Source organism: Physeter macrocephalus, chromosome 11 (genome assembly GCF_002837175.3).
Source record: "Physeter macrocephalus isolate SW-GA chromosome 11, ASM283717v5, whole genome shotgun sequence".
Lineage (NCBI taxonomy): Eukaryota > Metazoa > Chordata > Mammalia > Artiodactyla > Physeteridae > Physeter > Physeter macrocephalus.
Genome location: NC_041224.1, coordinates 10,806,010 through 10,825,208, shown reverse-complemented (window position 1 = coordinate 10,825,208; position 19,199 = coordinate 10,806,010). Strand labels below are relative to the sequence as shown.

General features: G+C 39.4%; 1 protein-coding gene across 4 annotated transcripts in view; it reads left to right on the top strand.

The window, feature by feature from the left end:
- PTER (phosphotriesterase related) overlaps positions 1–19,199 on the top strand; it is a 67,974-nt gene that overhangs the window by 16,078 nt on the left and 32,697 nt on the right. Inside the window, exon 2 of one of the 4 annotated variants that reach the window (XM_028495774.2) lies at positions 17,758–17,897. The exons of 1 other annotated variant lie outside the window; for it this stretch is intronic. In XM_028495774.2, the coding sequence (XP_028351575.1) occupies positions 17,880–17,897 (18 nt within the window). In that variant the 5' untranslated portion in view covers positions 17,758–17,879. Of the gene's footprint in view, positions 1–14,123; positions 14,219–17,757; positions 17,898–19,199 lie in introns of those variants that run through there. 2 more of the 4 variants (XM_028495775.2, XM_028495776.1) reach the window with 2 other exon arrangements.

Below are 19,199 nucleotides of genomic sequence, written 5' to 3'. Positions count from 1 at the left end.
CTTCTCTTGTGTTTCCTGCCTAGGGAAGTTCCTTTAGCATTTGTTGTAAAGCTGGTTTGGTGGTGCTGAATTCTCTTAGCTTTTGCTTGTCTGTAAAGGTTTTAATTTCTCCGTCGAATCTGAATGAGATCATTGCTGGGTAGAGTAATTTTTGTTGTAGGTTTTTCCCTTTTATCACTTTAAATATGTCCTGCCAGTCCCTTCTGGCTTGCAGAATTTCTGCTGAAAGATTAGCTGTTAACCTTATGGGGATTCCCTTGTATGTTATTTGTTGTTTTTCTCTTGCTGATTTTAATATTTTTTCTTTGTATTTAATTTTTTTAATAGTATTTTTAAATGTATCCATTTATTTTTGGCTGTCTTGGGTCTTCGTTGCTGTGCGCAGGCTTTCACTAGTTACGGTGAGCGGGGGCTACTCTTCGTTGCGGTGCGCGGGCTCCTCACTGCGGTGGCTTCTCCTGTTGCAGAGCACAGGCTCTAGGCGCGTGGGCTTCAGTAGTTGTGGCTCGCGGGCTCCAGAGTGCAGGCTCAGTAGTTGTGGCTCACGGGCCTAGTTGCTCCACAGCATGTGGGATCTTCCCAGACCAGGGCTGGGACCCACATCCCCTGCATTGGCAGGTGGATTCTCAACCACTGCACCACCAGGGAAGCCCCTGTATTTAATTTTTGACAGTTTGATTAATATGTGTGTTGGAGTGTTTCTCCTTGGATTTATCCTGTATGGGACTCTCTGCGCTTCCTGGACTTGATTGAGTATTTCCTTTCCCATATTAGGGAAGTTTTCAACTATAATCTCTTCAACTATTTTCTCAGTCCCTCTCTTTTTCTCTTCTTCTTCTGGCATCCCTATAATTCGAATGTTGGCGCATTTCATGTTGTCCCAGAGGTCTGCTGCAACACTACAAATGCTTCATTAACACTTATGTCTGTTTAGTAATGGGTAGTGCATTTGATAAGTCATAGAGTGCTAGTTTGTCCTTGATTGATAATTACTATATGGCTTAGGTCAACATAAAGACAGATTATGGAAAACCAGGAAAGTTTAGGAGCTGCTGAACTTGTTAGATAAACCCCTGCATTAGCTTGTTCGGATGGCATAAGGACATGCAATAGCTAATATACACTCCCTCCTAATATTGACTCCAAGTGGTTATTACTCTTTGGTTTAAATATAAGTAAGATGAGTTTTTTGTTATTAAGTATTTAGTTCACACTTAGAGATTCTGTATGCTTTGTCATTATTTTTATTACCACTTCTTGCGACAACCAATTTAGGTAGATATATTTAAATTACTCCAGTCCTTTTTTTTTTTTTCCAGCCCTTTTTTTAATATTTAGGAAAAGGGAAGCAGAGTGCACTTAAAAGGCTTGCTTCATATGCCATGCAGTCTACAGTGGAGCTGGGATTAGATTTTCTGGTCCTGGATAATTGTAGCTTCTTCCTTAGGCCAATGAGTGATGTTCCCTCTGAATAGTGTTCCCATATAAATGGACACCAGGATAACTTAATGTGGTGTTTACAGCAAATATCTACCTGGTTAAATAAGGTGAGCACTGGACTAACAAGTTGGGAGACTGCATTCTGGTCTAGGTTATCTGGCCTTCAAAAAATAAGGATTCAGTTTTTGCATCTAAAAATCAAGTCTTTGTATTAAGTGAGCTCTGTAGTTCCTTCCAGCTCAAAACGCATATATGTGGAACCTAGGTACCGGTTTGCAGGGCAGAAACTGAGACACAGATGTAGAGAACAAACGTATGGACACCAAGGGGGGGAAACTGCAGTGGGGGTGGTGGGGGTGTGCTGAATTGGGCGATTGGGATTGACATGTATATACTGATGTGTATAAAATGGATGACTAATAAGTACCTGCTGTATAAAAAATAAAATAAAATTCACAAAAAAATTATACATCTACATATATCCACTCTTTTTTAGATTCTTTTCCCATATAGGCCATTACAGAGTATTGAGTAGAGTTCCCTGTGCTATACAGTAGGTCTTTATTTTCTTAAAAAAAAAAATCTGCAAACAAATAGTATTTAACATTAATTGAAACTTTCATATTTTAATTACAAATATGCATTTTAATATTTAATATTAATAAAAATATTTATTTTACCTGCTTCAAAACCATTCATCTAAATTAAAAACCATACCTTATTTAGATGTATCTAATAATTTGACATGTTCCAGCAGACTTGTAATTTGAGTTAAAATGTTTTTTTTATTTAGGAAATTGATGAAAATTATTAAAGTTGCAGATATAAATCTAATCCAAAGAAGAGAATAAAATTATAGTGCTTTGGTATACCCATAGTTGTTAAAGTACAGTTAGAACTACAGTGAAAGGAAACTTCTGCTTTCATAATTGTACAAGTACATAGATAAATACTGTGTTGAATAGTATCTCAAATATACGACTTTCTGTGACTTCTTACGAAGCAAGTAATAGGAGTGACTGAAGTACCAAATTAAAATATAATGTTAGACGACCTTTCTAAATCTTTTAGGGTACCTTATTTTTATGAGGAAAATAAATAAGCATTACATTCCCTTTATATTTAAATACATATATATGACTAGGGACTAGTTAATTAAAAATTTGTTAGTTGGCTGTAGGGAATTTTCCTAATTTTGTGAGGCTTGTTATCTTGAGAATTTAGAATTCCTTTAGAGCATTTTTTTCCTGCCATCTCAAAGACTGGGAGAGAGTGATTATTGCTCTATGGCACATGTATTTATTACAGACTTGCCCTTGGTGCCTCTGTAGGAAATCAGTTTTCAGGAGTAGAAATAAGCTGTTTGTTACTTTATTTTTAGCACATCAAATACCCGTCTTTCCCCAAAAGAGGTTTCTGTGTCAGGTGCATAGTCTCTTAGGATGAGGCAAAATTTGTTACCTTGCCTTCTTTCCTAGACCCATCAGCAAAAATGATCTCTAAAGCAATTTTTCTCAAACTTGAGGAGCCACAAATTCTCAACAAAAATGTTGGATTTTGCGTTTTCATTTTTATGATAATCTAAACAATTGTAAGCATAGTCTGGGTCATTATAAGCATCTTACAACCAAATATTGCCATAAAATTTCATTATTTGTATCCCCATTTGTTTTTCAGACTTCAATGATAAGAAATTATTACCTAAAACCAAGACAGCATCTATCTTTTTTTCTGATTTTTTTTCCCCAAAACTGGGATCTCTGTTTCCCTGGGAGCCATGCCTGTGTTTTGTAGGATGTCAGGAGGCGGTAAGATTGAGACAGTGGTGCCATAGTCTGGTTAAAGTGGTTTGGGCCCTTTAATTTCCTTCCTAAGAAGTGGATTTGGTTTATAAACTAGATCATGTATGATAACTGCATGTCTCTTTCTTTTTCAGAGTCTCACTTTAGAATCTATACCACTATCCTAAGTATAGAACCAAGAGTCAGGAGTTACCGTTTTCTAGTCTTCTTTTTTCCTAGCTCTTGCAGTTTGTACTGTGTCTTTAACATAATCAACCTCCTTAAGACTGGTACCCACTCATCTCTGTGTTGCTGAGGGAAGGACACGGATACAGGGAAGGCAGCTGTGAGACAACTCAGCCAAGCTTCTGATAAACCAGCCAATGAAAGCTAAGAGATTACATATCATGATACATTGGGATTCTCATCCTGTGTTCTTTTGCAAGAAAAGGGTGATGTCTATTTTCTTTGGTGTGCGTTTTAGGTGTTCATTAATAGGTGCAGGTGGACTATATGGGAAAAGCATCTAAAAAAGGGTGGACACATGTATATGTATCACTGACTCACTTTGCTGTACAGCAGAAACTAACACAACATTGTAAATCTACTCCAATACGTAAATGAATAAAGAAAAAAGAAAAAAAACGTACTGGTTGAATCTCAAAGGAGAAACCTCAGAAATCTTATACTATTTTTAAAGGCCTCCCAAGGGATGCTTACAGAGCCCAGATCAGTGTATTCTGCCTTCAGTGAAAATGGAAGATAGCTCATCATCTTTGACTGAATAAACCCCATTTCCTCACTGGTGAAATGGGAACAATAATAGTAATAGCAGATTTCATCTAAAAGTATGTCCTATGGTCCAGTCTTCTAGTTGGGTACTTTTCGGTGACTCACATTCACTGGCGCCTTGCTCATTTCACCAGGACGTTAGGAGATTTAATTAAAGTGTAAAGAGCATCCTGAGCTCTTTAGAGAAACACACGACGTCATTACTGTAGATCACACTTTTGATATTCCATAATCTCTTGAAAGTAATGAAACCACCGATATAGAAAGCTGGGGCTTCAATGCAGTTAGAGTTTTATGAAGACACATTCATACCATGAGATATTCATAGCGGTCATCATTGTGGGGTTTGAGAGTTCAATTACTGTGAACTTTCTAATTGTTCTAAGTACTTTGATTTAATTTTTCCCATCACTAAGTAACACGTTTGAGAGGTCAAGGAGTATTCAAGTCATGCTATGTTCAGTCAACATTTAAGACTTTCCAATTGTGTTTTCAAACTATGATTGGGAAAAGTACTTTACACAGCTATCATTTTAACACTTCTGTAAGTTAGAGGGGAAAAAAAGAGAATGCTCATCCAGGATTCCTTTCCCCTGAAACGTACTCCTGCTCTTAAAATCCCCGAGGAACAATGAAAAGTCGCTTCTGTTTCCTAACCCATCCTAGCCTCCAGTCTCCAGCATTCAGCCTATACTCACACTGCCCATCTAATTACCATCCTAATACAGGTCTCATCCTTTGGGGCCAGCCCATGCGTCAATATTTTCTACTACAGACCTGCCATGCAACCCATGCATGAGCCTCTAAAGACTGCTTACAAACCCCCAAACATTGCTCATTGCTCATGCCACCCAAATGCCTCCTTGCTAAAATCCTCTTAAGGTTCTGCAGCATTGCCTAAATGTCACCTCCTCCAGGAAGCCCTCCCAGCCCCTCCAGTACTGATGAATGTTGTCCAGACAATACTCCCCAGAGCACTTGCCTTGTACCTCTTTTATAACATTTACTGCACTCTGCTTTATATCATAGCTGTCCCACCAATACACAGAAAATATCAGTTTGACATTGGAAGCTCAACCTATGTCAGGCACTTGCGTTGGAACGCTTCAGCTTCCTAAGGCAGGAGTGCTCCTTTTTCATCTTTGTTTACCATAGTATCCTCCTCCAAAGGAGATCAGCAGATCCTCAGCAAACGTTTGTAACATCAAATTGAAATGTACTCAGGTGAAATCTGTGGATGCCTGGAAAGCAGGCTCCCTTATGTTGCCTTCCTATGCTCTGAGAATTCAAGGACCAAGTTATCCCCTCAGACCTACAAATCAAAGTTACTTTTCTTAATATTTCGAAAGAATAACAGTAGCTGGTCACAAGCCTAGAACGAGGCCACAATGCCAATGAGAACATCAGATTGTTTCCGGGCTGAAATTACGTTCCATCAGTGTGGAATTGAAGGGTGGATAGAACTCAAGCTGTTCATTGGTTAAACAGACACTTTTTGAGCATCTGCTTCTTGCCCATAACTAATATAGCTCAGAGGTGGTACCTACTTCTGCATGTGTGGGAAGTAGTTATCAAAGCAAAAGTAGTTATATGTATAACTCCTCTTCCTCAAGCATGGGTGGCATTTCTCATATAGGCATCTGGGTAGAAAACAGATCATGTTTTGGAAGTCTCTAGAACAAGACAAGGAGGGCTACAATCAGATGAAGAGTCCTCTGGTTCTCCTTGACCTTTTTCTGCAGGAAAAATGGCAAGTCTACCATTTTTTACACCAAACAGGCTAAATGTGACAATCTAAAAGCACATACATGGTACTGATTCTTTTTAAGCTTAGCTAATTCAGCTAAGCAGGATAGTGAAAGTCAAGACTTTTCTAAGACAGTCTACTGTGTGGTCTTCAAAATAAATAACCTGAGATGATTTTGTGGGAAATGCCTTTTAGATAGATAGCTACTCGTGCAGTAGAAAGGCTTTCTGGGATTCCAGGCAAATTATTTTGAAATTAAACTCTCTTAAAAAGAAATTAGGGGGGATGGTCTATACATTTAAAAAATTAGCTGTAAGAGTCATTATCCAGTTTTACTCCTTATAAAGGAATGGTTACTGCTACGAATCACCTGCAGTAATTTTACTGAGTATTATTAGTTTCTGGATTTATATTTGGTGTCTACGAATTCAGGTAGGAACTTCCTTGAAGATGAAGTCACTTGACATTGTTTCTATATGCTCAAGAGTCTTGCTCTTATTTCGCAAGGGAAAGTTTCTTTTAAAAAAGAGCATATGTATTCCCATGTAGTACTGTTGGTGCAGTACTGAGTACGCCACAACTACTGAGCTCGTGCGCCTCAAGTAGCGCCCGTGTGCCGCAAACTACAGAGCCCATGTGCCCTGGAGCCCGCGCGCCACAGCTAGAGAAGAGAACACCTGCCTGCCACGACTAGAGACCACAACTACTGAGCTCGTGCGCCTCAAGTAGCGCCCGTGTGCCGCAAACTACAGAGCCCATGTGCCCTGGAGCCCGCGCGCCACAGCTAGAGAAGAGAACACCTGCCTGCCACGACTAGAGAGAAGCCCGTGCGCCGCCACGAAAGATCCCGCATGCCTCAACAAAGGTCCCGCATGCCACAACTAAGACCCGAGGCAGCCAAAAATAAATTTAAAATTTTAAAAAATACTTAGAAAAAAAAAGGCTGTTGGTGTATTGGGTGCAGAAGGATAAGCTACAATGGCACGTTTACTATCTTCTGAGCGTTTAGAGTGCAAAGATACAGGAAAGTTGAAAAAACAAACATGGCCTCAAAATCCATAACCCCAAAACTTTTGGGAAAACAGTTTTCCATGCTTTTAAATAAGTTTTCGTGGTTTTGATTTAGGGAAATAACGTGATGTGCCATAAATGGGACATGCTATGATCTTAGAATTATTTATTGTTAGATGCATATTAATAAATATTCCAGGAAAAATTTTTTTAGCCCTTTTCTAACAACCATGAACCTGTTCTTTTCTGGTCCTGATTCTACTTCCGTTTATAATTTCCTTGCTTCGGCTTTAATATTTGTTTTCTTTATGTGTCTTTGGTGTAAGTTACCTCAAATCCTTCGTGGAATAGGGCTGGATTAAAAGAAGCAAGCATATAGCTCTTAATTAAGTACTGCTCTGTGCCAGGGGCTGAGGACTGAGAGCCAGGACACGGGCTCTGCCCTCAAGGAGCTCAAAGTCTGATGGACAGACATTAACACACGATGTGAGTTTCAAGGGTAAACTCGGAGCTATGAGAGCACCTAGAGTGGGCGTCTTATCCAGAATGCTTGAGCAACACGGAGGAACATCATGAAAATCTTCCAGTTAGAAATGATGCCAAGGGACTTCCCCGGCGGTCCAGTGGTACAGAATCCTCCTTCGAATGCAGGGGACGCAGGTTCGACCCCTGGTCAGGGAACGAAGGTCCCACACGCCGCGGGGCAACTAAGCCCGCGCGCCACAACTACTGAGCTCGTGCGCCTCAAGTAGAGCCCGTGTGCCGCAAACTACAGAGCCCACGTGCCCTGGAGCCCGCGCGCCACAGCTAGAGAAGAGAACACCTGCCTGCCACGACTAGAGAGAAGCCCGTGCGCTGCCACGAAAGATCCCGCATGCCTCAACAAAGGTCCCGCATGCCGCAACTAAGACCCGAGGCAGCCGAAAATAAATTAAAAATTTTAAAAAATACTTAGGAAAAAAAAGGCTGTCATTTTCAGCATTTCAAGGTCCTTTAAAAAAAAAAAAAAGAAAGAAAGAAAGAAAGAAATGATGCCAAAGCCTCATCCTGAAGGCCTAGTACAAGTTAGCCAGGATAGGAAAAGGCTTGAGGAGGCAGACTGGGAGTAGGTGGGATTTGTTAGCTCAGAAAAAAAGAGGCAGAAACACACTCAGAGACCTTGAGACAGGTGCAAGCATGTTGAGTATCTCCCATAGGCTCTACCTGCCAAGCACAGGATCTTACACTTAAGGGATGCTCAAGAAATATTTATGGAATCTATGATAACTGGCTTTGTTTCAAAGGATGGAGAAGCTGGATGTGAAAGGGTTAATTTGTGGAGGTTTCTGCAGAGAGGCGGATGGGCTATGGGAGAAGGTACCTGAAGTGTATTTTGACAAGGGGGGAGGGGCGGGCAAGGAGAATGTACTTAGGACCAGGTCTCAGGTGCCCTCAGGACCGCACAAGCTTGAAAATAGAGAAAGCTTCTAAGGAAATGACACCGAGTTGAGAATTTAGCCACAAAATCAGTGGGGGAGAAAACAACACAAACTTTAGAGTCCGTAGGAAGATCATGAATTGAAGAGTCTGGCATTTTTGAGTAACTGAAAGGCCAGGGAGGAGAGGGGTCAGGGAGAAAGGGTAGAGTGGAGTGAAATGACTGGAGAAGGAACCAGATCATGCCACGCTTTATAGCTTATGCCAAGTATTTTGGACTGTATCCCAAGGGCAATGGGAAACTTCTAGGGGATTTTGAAGGAGGGACAGAAATGATCAAATCTATGTTTTATCAGGATCCCTAGTCTATGGAGAACAAGTTGGAGGGGGACCCAGTGGATAGATAACTATGTTTATTTCATCTTTTTGTTTTTCTGCTAACCTGTCAAAGGCTGTTAACCTTCCTTGAAAAAAGATTATTTTATGGTTTTGTCCTTATATGGTTTATCTTTACTTAAAATTTATATCGTTTGATCCCTCTTTTTCACTTATAAATAAATGATGACCCATACTTCAAAATTTCTGACATTTCCTATGAAAGGACTCATTGACTACACCCCCTCCATCTGCATCCCTAACCACACACAGGAGTGTATTCCATAGTGGGATTGTGGTCCTTGAGTGGCTTGACTGTGATAACATTTATTCGGGCTGCTGAAGCTTTTCCAAAATTCTCGGTGGGCTCCAGGACTTCAACAAGAGTCAAGTTCAGTCCATGAAGGGCTCGGTCAAAGAGCGTGAATGTAATCAAAGCGAACCATAGCCACTGCAACGGCACGTAATTTGATTGGACGTATTTGCACATGAACAATAATATCAAATCTCAGGCTTGACTGGCAATTAGCAATTCTGTGATAATAAAGAAGAATCTGAAATAGCTCTTGAGTTAATAAATCTTTGTGTGTCTTAGCTGAGGATTCAAAATCTATATTCTACGAAATAATGCCATTTGCAGCAACATGGATGGCCCTAGAGATTATCATACTACGGGAAGTAAATCAGACAGAGAAAGACAAATGCCATATGATATCACTTATACGTGGAATCTATAGTATGACACAAATGAACTTACCTACAAAACAAACAGACTCACAGACATAGAGACTTGTGGTTGCCAAGAGGGAGGGGGAAAGGGGGAGGGTTGGACTGGGACTTTAGGATCAGCAGATGCAAACTAGTATATATAGAATGGATAAACCACAAGGTCCTACTGTATAGCACCGCGAACTATATTCAGTATCCTGTAATAAACCATAATGGAAAAATATGAAAAAGAATATACATATATATGTATAACTGAATCACTTTGCTGTACACCAGGAACTAATACAACACTGTAAATCAGCTAGACTTCAATAAAAATAAATAAATACACCAAAATCTATACTCTATTATTTTACAGGTGACAATAGTATAGGCATACAATAGTATAGGTTTACACTGGTGAGATGGACCTTTTCTCATTTTACTCCCTTTTAATGATATAAATGAAACAGATATACATTAAAAAACTGGAACATAACATTAAATTGTAATGAAGGAAAAATCATCTCTCTTTACTGTCTATTGCCCAAGATACACAATACATTTTAAGTTCTACTCATATGTAGCCATACACATTCACCATAGATGTACAGTTTTGTATTTTCTTTCACATGTTATGAGAGCATTTTCTTCTATCCCTAAATATTTTTTGAAACTATAACTTGAATGTTTGCATAATGTTCCATCATAGAGGGAAACATTCCTATATTATTGGATATTTTGGTCACTATTCTAAATAACGCCCAAAAGAAAACTTTGGGCATAAATATTTTTTACAGGTATCTAAATATTTCCTGAAGACAGACCCCCAGCAGCACTATAACATTTTAAAACTCTAGCTACAAATTGCTAAACTGCTTTTCAGAAAAGTTGGGCATGTTGGCACTTTGCTAGGGTTACGTATAGGAGCGCCATATGTCACCATGTTCACTATGCTATTACTCATCTCTCACAAGCCAGACAGTGAATGAGCCATCTGTGTTTTAACCATCTCCCAACTCATACTTTCTACTGGATCCCCAAAAGTGTGCCCACTTCTGCTAACTTTTAGGACTCAGTTGCCATTTAGAATGGAAGGCTTTTTTTTTTTTTTTAATGTGAAGCTAGATTTCTATCTATGACAAATTCCAAATGGTTAGTTGTGTTTCAAGTGTAAGTTAAGTTCCTTACATGTGGTATACATTTTAAGTACTTTTATTATTAACCATTGTTCACACAAAATTGAAATAAAGCTCCCCTCTCTGCCACCATGTTTTGGAGCTTATCTGGCAGCAGCAATTCCAAGTAAGTATCTCATTTGATATTTGGACAGCTTTTGAAATTTGGACAGTTTTCTATTATGTTGTATCCACTGGCAATTATTTTTAAAAAATACATCATGCTGGAGGTTTGGTTTGCAGGCTTGAGAATTTTATGTATGTAGCCACTTCTGTCTTCATTTCTCACGAAGAAGGCATAATTTAAACTAGACTGTCACATTTGTTTGTATCTAAAAGAAAAAGTAATTATTTGTGGGATAATCCATTGGGATTTGGAGTATAGTTGTACATATTATGTGCCCTTTCCACTTGCAAACTTAAACAAAAAAGGGGGGGATTTTAATCTTGTTGGAATGATAGAGTTATAGTAAATTTTCCTTTATTCATTTTAGGATGAAACTTTTTGCTCTTTCACTCATTAGGGCATAAACAAATGACTCTATTTAGTTCAGTCCAGTTTCACAGGTGCAAACCAAATGCTAGATACTATGTAAGTGTAGGAGATAAAAGAGAGATTTCCCCCTTTCCCCTCCTATACACACACACACACACACACACACACACACACACACACACAGACACACACACACACATACACACAGAGCACCTAGTCAAATGGAGACAAATCCCTTAATAGATCAATTCAGTACAATGTGACATTTGCTGGGATATACTTTTAAATTTCACTCTATGATATACTCACTATGAGTGCCTGTCCCCACCATTAAGAGGTTTAGATAAACCAAATCTATGCACTAATGAACTGACCATTCAGAAACTAGTTCCCGTTTAAGCATTCCTGTTTCCTTAATCCTAAGTTCTGTTCCTGCCTATTAGCACCTGAGTATCTTTTTCTTCAACTCTGCTGACTGCTGTAAATAGTCAGCAATATCAAGGGATATGATGCAAATAGACTGCAAAGTAAAATTGAAAATTAAAAAAAAAAAGATGCAGTTTGTCATGATTGAGAAAAGTGATAGTGGAGAAACGCCATAATACATACAAACCCAAAATAAGGATGTGACAGAATTAGACCTTTAACAACCCAAGAGGAGAAATTAACAGGGATAGTATCAGGATTAGTGCTTCAAAAGAGAATACGCAGCATAAAACTGGTTAATAGAGGACCTTGGTAAAAAAGAAAATGATAAAGTCTTCAGAAATATTTTGGCAAAAATAACCTTTTTCATCACACTGGGGTGCAAAAGTCAAGTAAAGGATGTCATATCACCTAATTTCCTCAGAAAAATTACACATTCAATTAACTTTTGAAAATCCAACATTCAATTAATTTTTGGTTCCAACAGTTACGGCATACTGATAATTATGACTTATTTTATAATATTTTATTTTTCTAATTTGAAATTTTAATCAAGTCTTTAAATATGACTTATTCAGCTTTGGTCTCTGTACATTTTGCTTACCTATTGCTGTGTAACAAACCAAACCATCTCCCCAAACCACAGGTCTCAGATAACAGCCACTTCATTGTCTCCCATAATCATAATCCTGTGGGTTGGCCAGACCCTGCTAGCTTAGCTGTAGCTGGGCCTGCAGTCCTGTGGGATCTCGGCTGGGTTCAAATTTTCAAGATGACTTACTCGTCTGGTACCTTCCCAGGGACGGCCGCACGGCTGAGCTCAGTGGGGTGACTCAGGAGCCTCTCCCACTATCCATGTAGTCCTGGGGTCCCTCCTTCTCCACAGGAGAGGGTAGCCAGACTTCTCACATTGCAGCTCAAGGTTCCCCAAAGCACAAAAGCGGAAGCTACTTCCAAAAATGTGGGTCCCCAGCTGACACAGCATCACTACTGGCACATTCTATTGGTCAAAGCCAGTCACAGGCTAGCTCAGTCTGGAAAGAGGCTGCCCCAGGACAGGCATATTGGAAAGCACAGTTCACTGAAAGCCAGCTATGCAGACCAGCTAATACACTGTTTGAAGTCCCTCCATTTAAAAAGGCATTTCCAGTACCAATTCTCCGTGGATGAGGACCTCCTGTAGCTGTAATCACTTCAGTGGATCATTTCCAAAAGCCCAGTGAGTTGTGATGTCAATTGAAACAGTCAGTCTACTTCTGAAAATCATGGGCCTCAAGTGAAGGAATTCCTTTCTGAGCAAATTAGAGCCTCAGTTTGATTCATCAACTCCAACCCCTTATTGTTAGTTTTTTTTTTAGAGAACAAGTTTAGGTTCATTTGCCTAAGGATACTCAGCAAATATTTGGAAAAGAGTTCAAAGTTTGGCAAATAATAATAATTCAGGACATTTGTCTGGGGCTTTATAATTTAGGTAATGCTTTTAGGTACCACCTTATTTGCTTTTTGTTTCAAATCTAAAGCAGTAGATCAGGCAGATCTACTGTAGTTTTCAAGTCAGGAAATCAACTCAACTCACTGTAAGCTTTAAAAATTTTCCACAATTACACAGGTAGGAAACAGTGGAGCCAGAACTTCAAGTTCAGGGTTCTTTCAAACCATCCGCCCCTCCTAGCCTCTTGGACAGTTCTCTTTTAGCTTAGAAGTAGCTGAAACTGAAATTCATTCATTCATTCATTCATTCTCTCTCTCTGTCTCTCTCTCCATGTACATAAGTATTCACATGTATATAAAATGTACATTTTTTTTTTTTTTTTTTTGTCTGCGTGGTTTGCGGGATCTTACTTCCCTGACCAGGGACTGAACCCGGGCCCACGGCAGTGAAAGCGCCAAGTCCTAACCTCTGGACCACCAGGGAACTCCCTAAAATATACATTTTAAAAAACATTCTTAAAGTACAGCCTTTATTCATAGTTAATAAATGAAATTGATATTTAATGAATGAAATTCATTCTGTCTCTCTTATTATATGTATGTGTATGTATGTATGCATATAAAATACACATTTTAAAAACTGTTCTTAAAGTACAACCTTCATTGATAATGATTTCTAGAAAGTCAGTAATATCCATTTCAAGTTAAAGGCTATCACAGAAGCATGGATGTCATCCAGAAGTCATCTGGTCAACCCCTTCATTTCACAGATGGGAAAACAGCTTCAGAGTATTAAGTTATTTGCCCAAAGTCACACAGCTGTTTAGAGGAAGAGCCAAGAGCTTTGACTCTGACCGGACCATTCTTCCAGCTAAACCAGGCCACCTCAAGAATAGCCTCCCGCATGAAACTGTGTGACGAATATAGATATTTTGTGGATAAGACATTAATTTGATTTGCCAAGAATTAAAATTAGCACAAAATTTAAGATTCTTAATGACTAAATACAGTTAAGGACCAGCTGTGCAATTTGCTCAAAATATTGTTGTTTCCAGGAGACAACCTATTGCTAGGAATCCATGGAAGAAAAAAAAAAAACAAAAACGCCCTCTATAATAAGCTGAGAACTAACTTCACCTCAGAGAGTTCTTTATGAAGAAAAAGAAGTTTTAATTATTGTATCCAGTAACTTGGTGTATGTTTCTCTTCCAGGACTGTATGTTAGCAAAATCAAAAAGTTTCATCAAACATCCTCAAAGCACTGAGTATGGAACCTTCTTCTGAGAATAAGAAGGGCTAAGATGAGCTAAGATCTTAGCTTTTCAAATGAAGAAAAACACGAAGGTCCGTTCAGTTCTACATACAGCAGCATTTTGCCAACATTGAACAACTATTACTTATGTTACTACGATAAGTAGTAAGCAATATTGTATTTTGACCTCCATAGAAAGAAATATTGGTTTTTCCCCTCTCTTTCTCCCCTACACCCACATCCTTCCTCTCTCCCTTTCTTTTACCGAGGAGAAAATATTTACCGTTTGTTGACTAAACAGGTAACGGATTCAAGAAGCCAGCAGTACAATTTACCAAAGTTACAGTGTGTTTGACTTGAAAGGTTGACTACTTAGCACATGTTTGACTAAATTAAAGAGTCAACGAAGTCACAAGCTCCATCCCTTCAGTCAAGAGCCTGATGTAATTTCTGAGTTTAATGATCACTTGAATGACTTGGCCTAGCGGTTTAGATGAACCGTTCTCATCCAGGAGCACAGGATGGGGAAGAGCTGAGCTGAGCCAGAGGAGGGGGGCCTCTTTCCCAAGCACACCTGCCTGTGACCGCATTTTTCTAGGAATGTCACTTCCTGTGTACATCTCTGCCACCATCTTCATATTTGTTGTTTGAGATTTGGAAATATCCCGAGTTTGTCTCTCTTACTTCCTTAGTCAAATAGAAAACAGAGCAAAAAACTTGGGGATGAAACCCACCATTTTCCTCTGAATTCCAGAAACAAGTTGCTCATCTGTATCTCTGAGTACTTTTGTTTTATTTATGTCACAGTTTGAAGAGCTTGCTGGGTCCCCTTATTGTTCTGTGTACTGAGGTGGCTGGATTTCTTTCTCTTTATTCAGACATGGCTATTGATCTTTGGACAGTGTTTAATATGAAAAGTTATAAATCTCCACGCAGTAGAGCCACTTAGCCATAAATATCTGGGCAAGTGGACACGTGGGGACGTGTGTGAGGAGAAATTCCTCGTGTCACTCTTGTTCAGCCACCGGACCGATGCTGTTGGAGAGAAGGCATGTCAAAGGCTTGAACCTGCACATGACGGAAGTATTCAAACAAGCTTCCAAAAGTATTATGCGGTGTCTAAAATATTTTAGTCACAAATCAAATGTCAGCTTTAAGTGCAGCGTTTATGGAGTACTGCTGCTCTGTATGATGTAACCCATAAAAAAATAGAAGTGCCCACACATTTCCATGAGACGGCACTTTTTTCTAAGGAGCCCATTTATTTGGGGGATACTACTTTTATAGCACCAGCAAGGCCAGTGAGAAACTTCCATCTGTTGTACTTCTTTCTGCTTCTGCTGTCTCACCATCTCCACTGGCATCAAGCTCAGACTAAGCCACCACTGGATTTTGTCCAGATTCTAGCAACACCCTGCTGGTCTCTGTAGGCACACTGGCCCCGCTTCTGTCCATTCTCCACACAGTTGCCAGGTTTTTCAGATCATATCTTCTCCTGCATAAAACTCTGAAATGCTTTCCCATTCTTTAATCCGTTAGGGTTTGATTAGGGAAAGGAAACAACTATAAGTGAAATGGACCAAGGGATTTATTACAGAGCTTAGAACTTACACAGTTGTTGAACAAGTGAACTGAAAATCAATTCATCAAACATCAACTTGCCAATTTCACCATTGCTTCTAAAATTATAAATTGTGTATCTCCAATCTGGTCTAGGACCTGGTGCAGCAGATGCAGGGGCAGGAAGAGGGCTTATGTCTATGCAATTGGACAGTATATTGCTGTTAAAGAAATTCCATACATTCATATGTAAAATATTCAGAGGTCCAGAAGTCCTACTCTCTGAACTATGAAATATAATTGAAATGGATCTCCACCCTAGGTAGACAGAAAAAATCTTAAGAGTAATGGCGGCGAGGGTGAAATAGCTGTGGCACAATTTCAGTGAAATGAAACTAAAATTTCTCCCAAACTACCTACTCACCACCCAACTCCAGTAGTTTAGCCAATTTGCTATACATTTTATAAAAGTTCATTTATGCATATGTTTCAAAAAAGACCAATCCTACATATTGTGCCTGGTTTCCAGCTCAGTGGTATAGTAGTGCTGTTCTCTGATTCTGTTCCTTTTTTTTTTTTCTTTAAATTTCTGTGTTCTTTTTTTTTTTTTTTTTTAAATTCTATACCCATTGGAATTGGAAGAGTTGTTTCCTCTGATCAGGCTATCATAGTAATTGTAGATTGTCCTCAGTCTCTCTGACTGCTCAGATTTCATACCTGAAGTACAACAAAGCTTGTGGCCGATGTGTTTATAGCTCTGCCTAACCCTTTTCCCACTACCTTCTGTGCAGGTGTATACAGTGTGGAAGCTTGCCACGGATGCTCTGTAAAATGCCTGAAGCCTCCTTTTTGCATGGGGCGGGGCGGGTGGGGGGGGTCACTCCTGCTTGCACAGCTGTGCACTGCAGCTTTTACTGCCCACTTACTGTCCTCTGTATTCTGTGCACTCTCTCTATGGAGGAGGGCCATTAATAGCCCCTTGCCTGCCGGCTGAGAAGAGAACAAGTTCCAGGGTGAACAGGGTGAATATAGACTCAAAAGGGCTCCCTCACTACAGAGGAACTAGGAAATCTACCTGCATATTTTAATCCGCTAAAAGATACATTCTAGCATAGAGTGGTGTTGGCTATAGTTTGTTCTTTAATCTTTTATCTTTTAAGTGTGGGTTACATTGTATATGATCACGGAAAGCACCAACTAGCTGTGCCTGAGTGTTAGAGGAATTTCCCAGAGGAGATGACATTTCCTAGGTGATGTTTTTTTCACGAAGACTCGCTGCTTGTGAGCTTGAAACTTACCAACATTGCTCTTTCAAATCTATATCAATTAAATATGCAGTGTGGCGCTTTTCTAGTAAAAATGATAAGTGTTTTGTCAGTTTATCCAAGTTTCTGGCCCCTGGTGATTCTCCAGGAACACATCGGTGAGACCATCAACCAGAAGGAGGGAAAGAACAAATCAACACATATGGGATATTGAGTCTATTATTAATGGTACTTTGATTTCATCAACTGAAGGAACTAACTACAGTAACAAGGAATAAGGCATCGAACAGTGAGTTCCTAGACATCATCAATGGAAAATATTGCCGTCTGCAGTGACTGGCAGCTGCAGAGTGATTCTCTAAATAGATACGATCTTCTTCCGCTATGGCCGCCACATGAAATATTTAGCTTTTGGAAGCCTGGCTTGCAGACGAGCACTCTCCAACAAAAATTAATGGCCATGCTAGCCACAAGTCCTAAAGTTCTCGGTCAAACAGTCCAAATCAATCATTTATGCATTGCACGCTAGTATATATCAAACACCTGCATTCCAGATAATTGTAGCGGCTTGATGTAAAGTGGCCCCATAACTCACTACTCCTCTTTCTCCACCCTTGATTTATTTTCACCTTGTCTTATGTATGCACTACACCCATTACAAACTTGTCCTATACCCATTGCTTCTCTAATCAACCACTTCCTCTAGAAAGAAATAACCCAGGACATATATAATAGTTTCCAGAACCAGCATAACAAAGCTACTATTTTCTTGAAGATGTGTGCTGGGTGCCAGACACTTTTACAGGTCTTCTTACCTGTGCTATGTAATTTAATTCTTATGGCAGCCTATGAAATGTGCATTGTTGTTCTAATTTACAGATGGGAAAACTGATTATCAGAAAGTCACAGAAGACCATCAAAGGGATGTGCCTCCCCCATCAAAGGGGGAAAATGGTTTCAGAATGTCTTTTAAAGGAACAGTGTGAAAGAACAAATATTTAATGAACTATCTAAAAGAGGTAAATTCATAGGGACAGAAAGTAAATTGGTAGTTACCAGAGCCTCGGGGAAAGAGAGAATGGAGAATCATTGCTTAATGTTTACAGAGTTTCTGTCTGGAGTGATGAAAAAAGTTTTGGAAACAGATACTGGTGATGGTTGCATAACATTGTGAATGTAATTAATGCCACTGAATTGTACATTTAAAAATTGTTAAAATGGCAAATTGTATGCTATATATATCTTACCACAATTAAAAAGAGGGGAGAGGAGAAAAAAAAAAAAGGAACAATGTGAGAGCTTCGAAAGACACTGTTTTTACTCAGTTCCGGGCAGATGGTTTTCCACCGTCCGTCTGGGTGTGTCTGGTTGGTGCTCCAGTGGGACACTGTCTCTGGCTGTGGTTTTGCCCTTGACTATGTCCCTTCACCACTTTCAGGATCATCTTTTTTCTTCCCAAGCGAAATCCCTTCATTTAGGAAATGGAAAGCATTGGAATTGGGTCCTTGCTGTCACTGATAGAAACTTGGTGCACACTTAACTTGTGTCACAAATGAAAGTAAACAGAGGAGAAACAGAGAGGTATTTGCTCTTTTTAGAGACAACAGACTTCAGTTTCAGTAACTCACAGTCGCTCATTACACCTAAGAATTTTTGCTATTCAGTATTTTTGAAGTGTATTTCTGAGGTGTGCCCTAGGCAAAACAAAACATCTAGAATGGAGAGGTTTGTTTTTGTTTTTTCATTATTAAACCTAGATGTACTCCCTCCGGCTGTTTTTTGGGGAATAATGTGTGAAATCATCATAGTCAGAGATCTTGTCGCATTTCTCTTTATATATCCAATTTCTACATGGTGGACCTCCAACAGAAATTTGTTCACGTGGATAGTGAATGAGTCATGGAATGATCAGTAGCTTCAGTATATTTAATTTAGCTGAAAAATGACAAATGAAACAGTTCTGATACATGGCTGCTTTTGAGACACGTTATTGATTATGAAGAGGTTTTTTTTTAAATGGAGATTATTTTTGAATTACCCAAGGCAGCATAGCTATGACTAATGAGGTAAAATTAAGCAAAAGAAAAATGTGAACTGAATATCAAGAAATACTTCCAGTAGATGAGTTTGGGATTAAATCAGGCAGAGGAGTCCCAGTGGAAGTGGTTGGGGGACATTTAACGCCATGCATGTCACTTAGAGCTGCAGTGAACTTCAGCAATTTACAAGCAGCAGACCTTGACTTTGGCAGGATGATAAGTGAGATCGTATCTCTAGTCTCATTGATTCTCTCTCTTATACTGGTATACGTTCACAGCCTC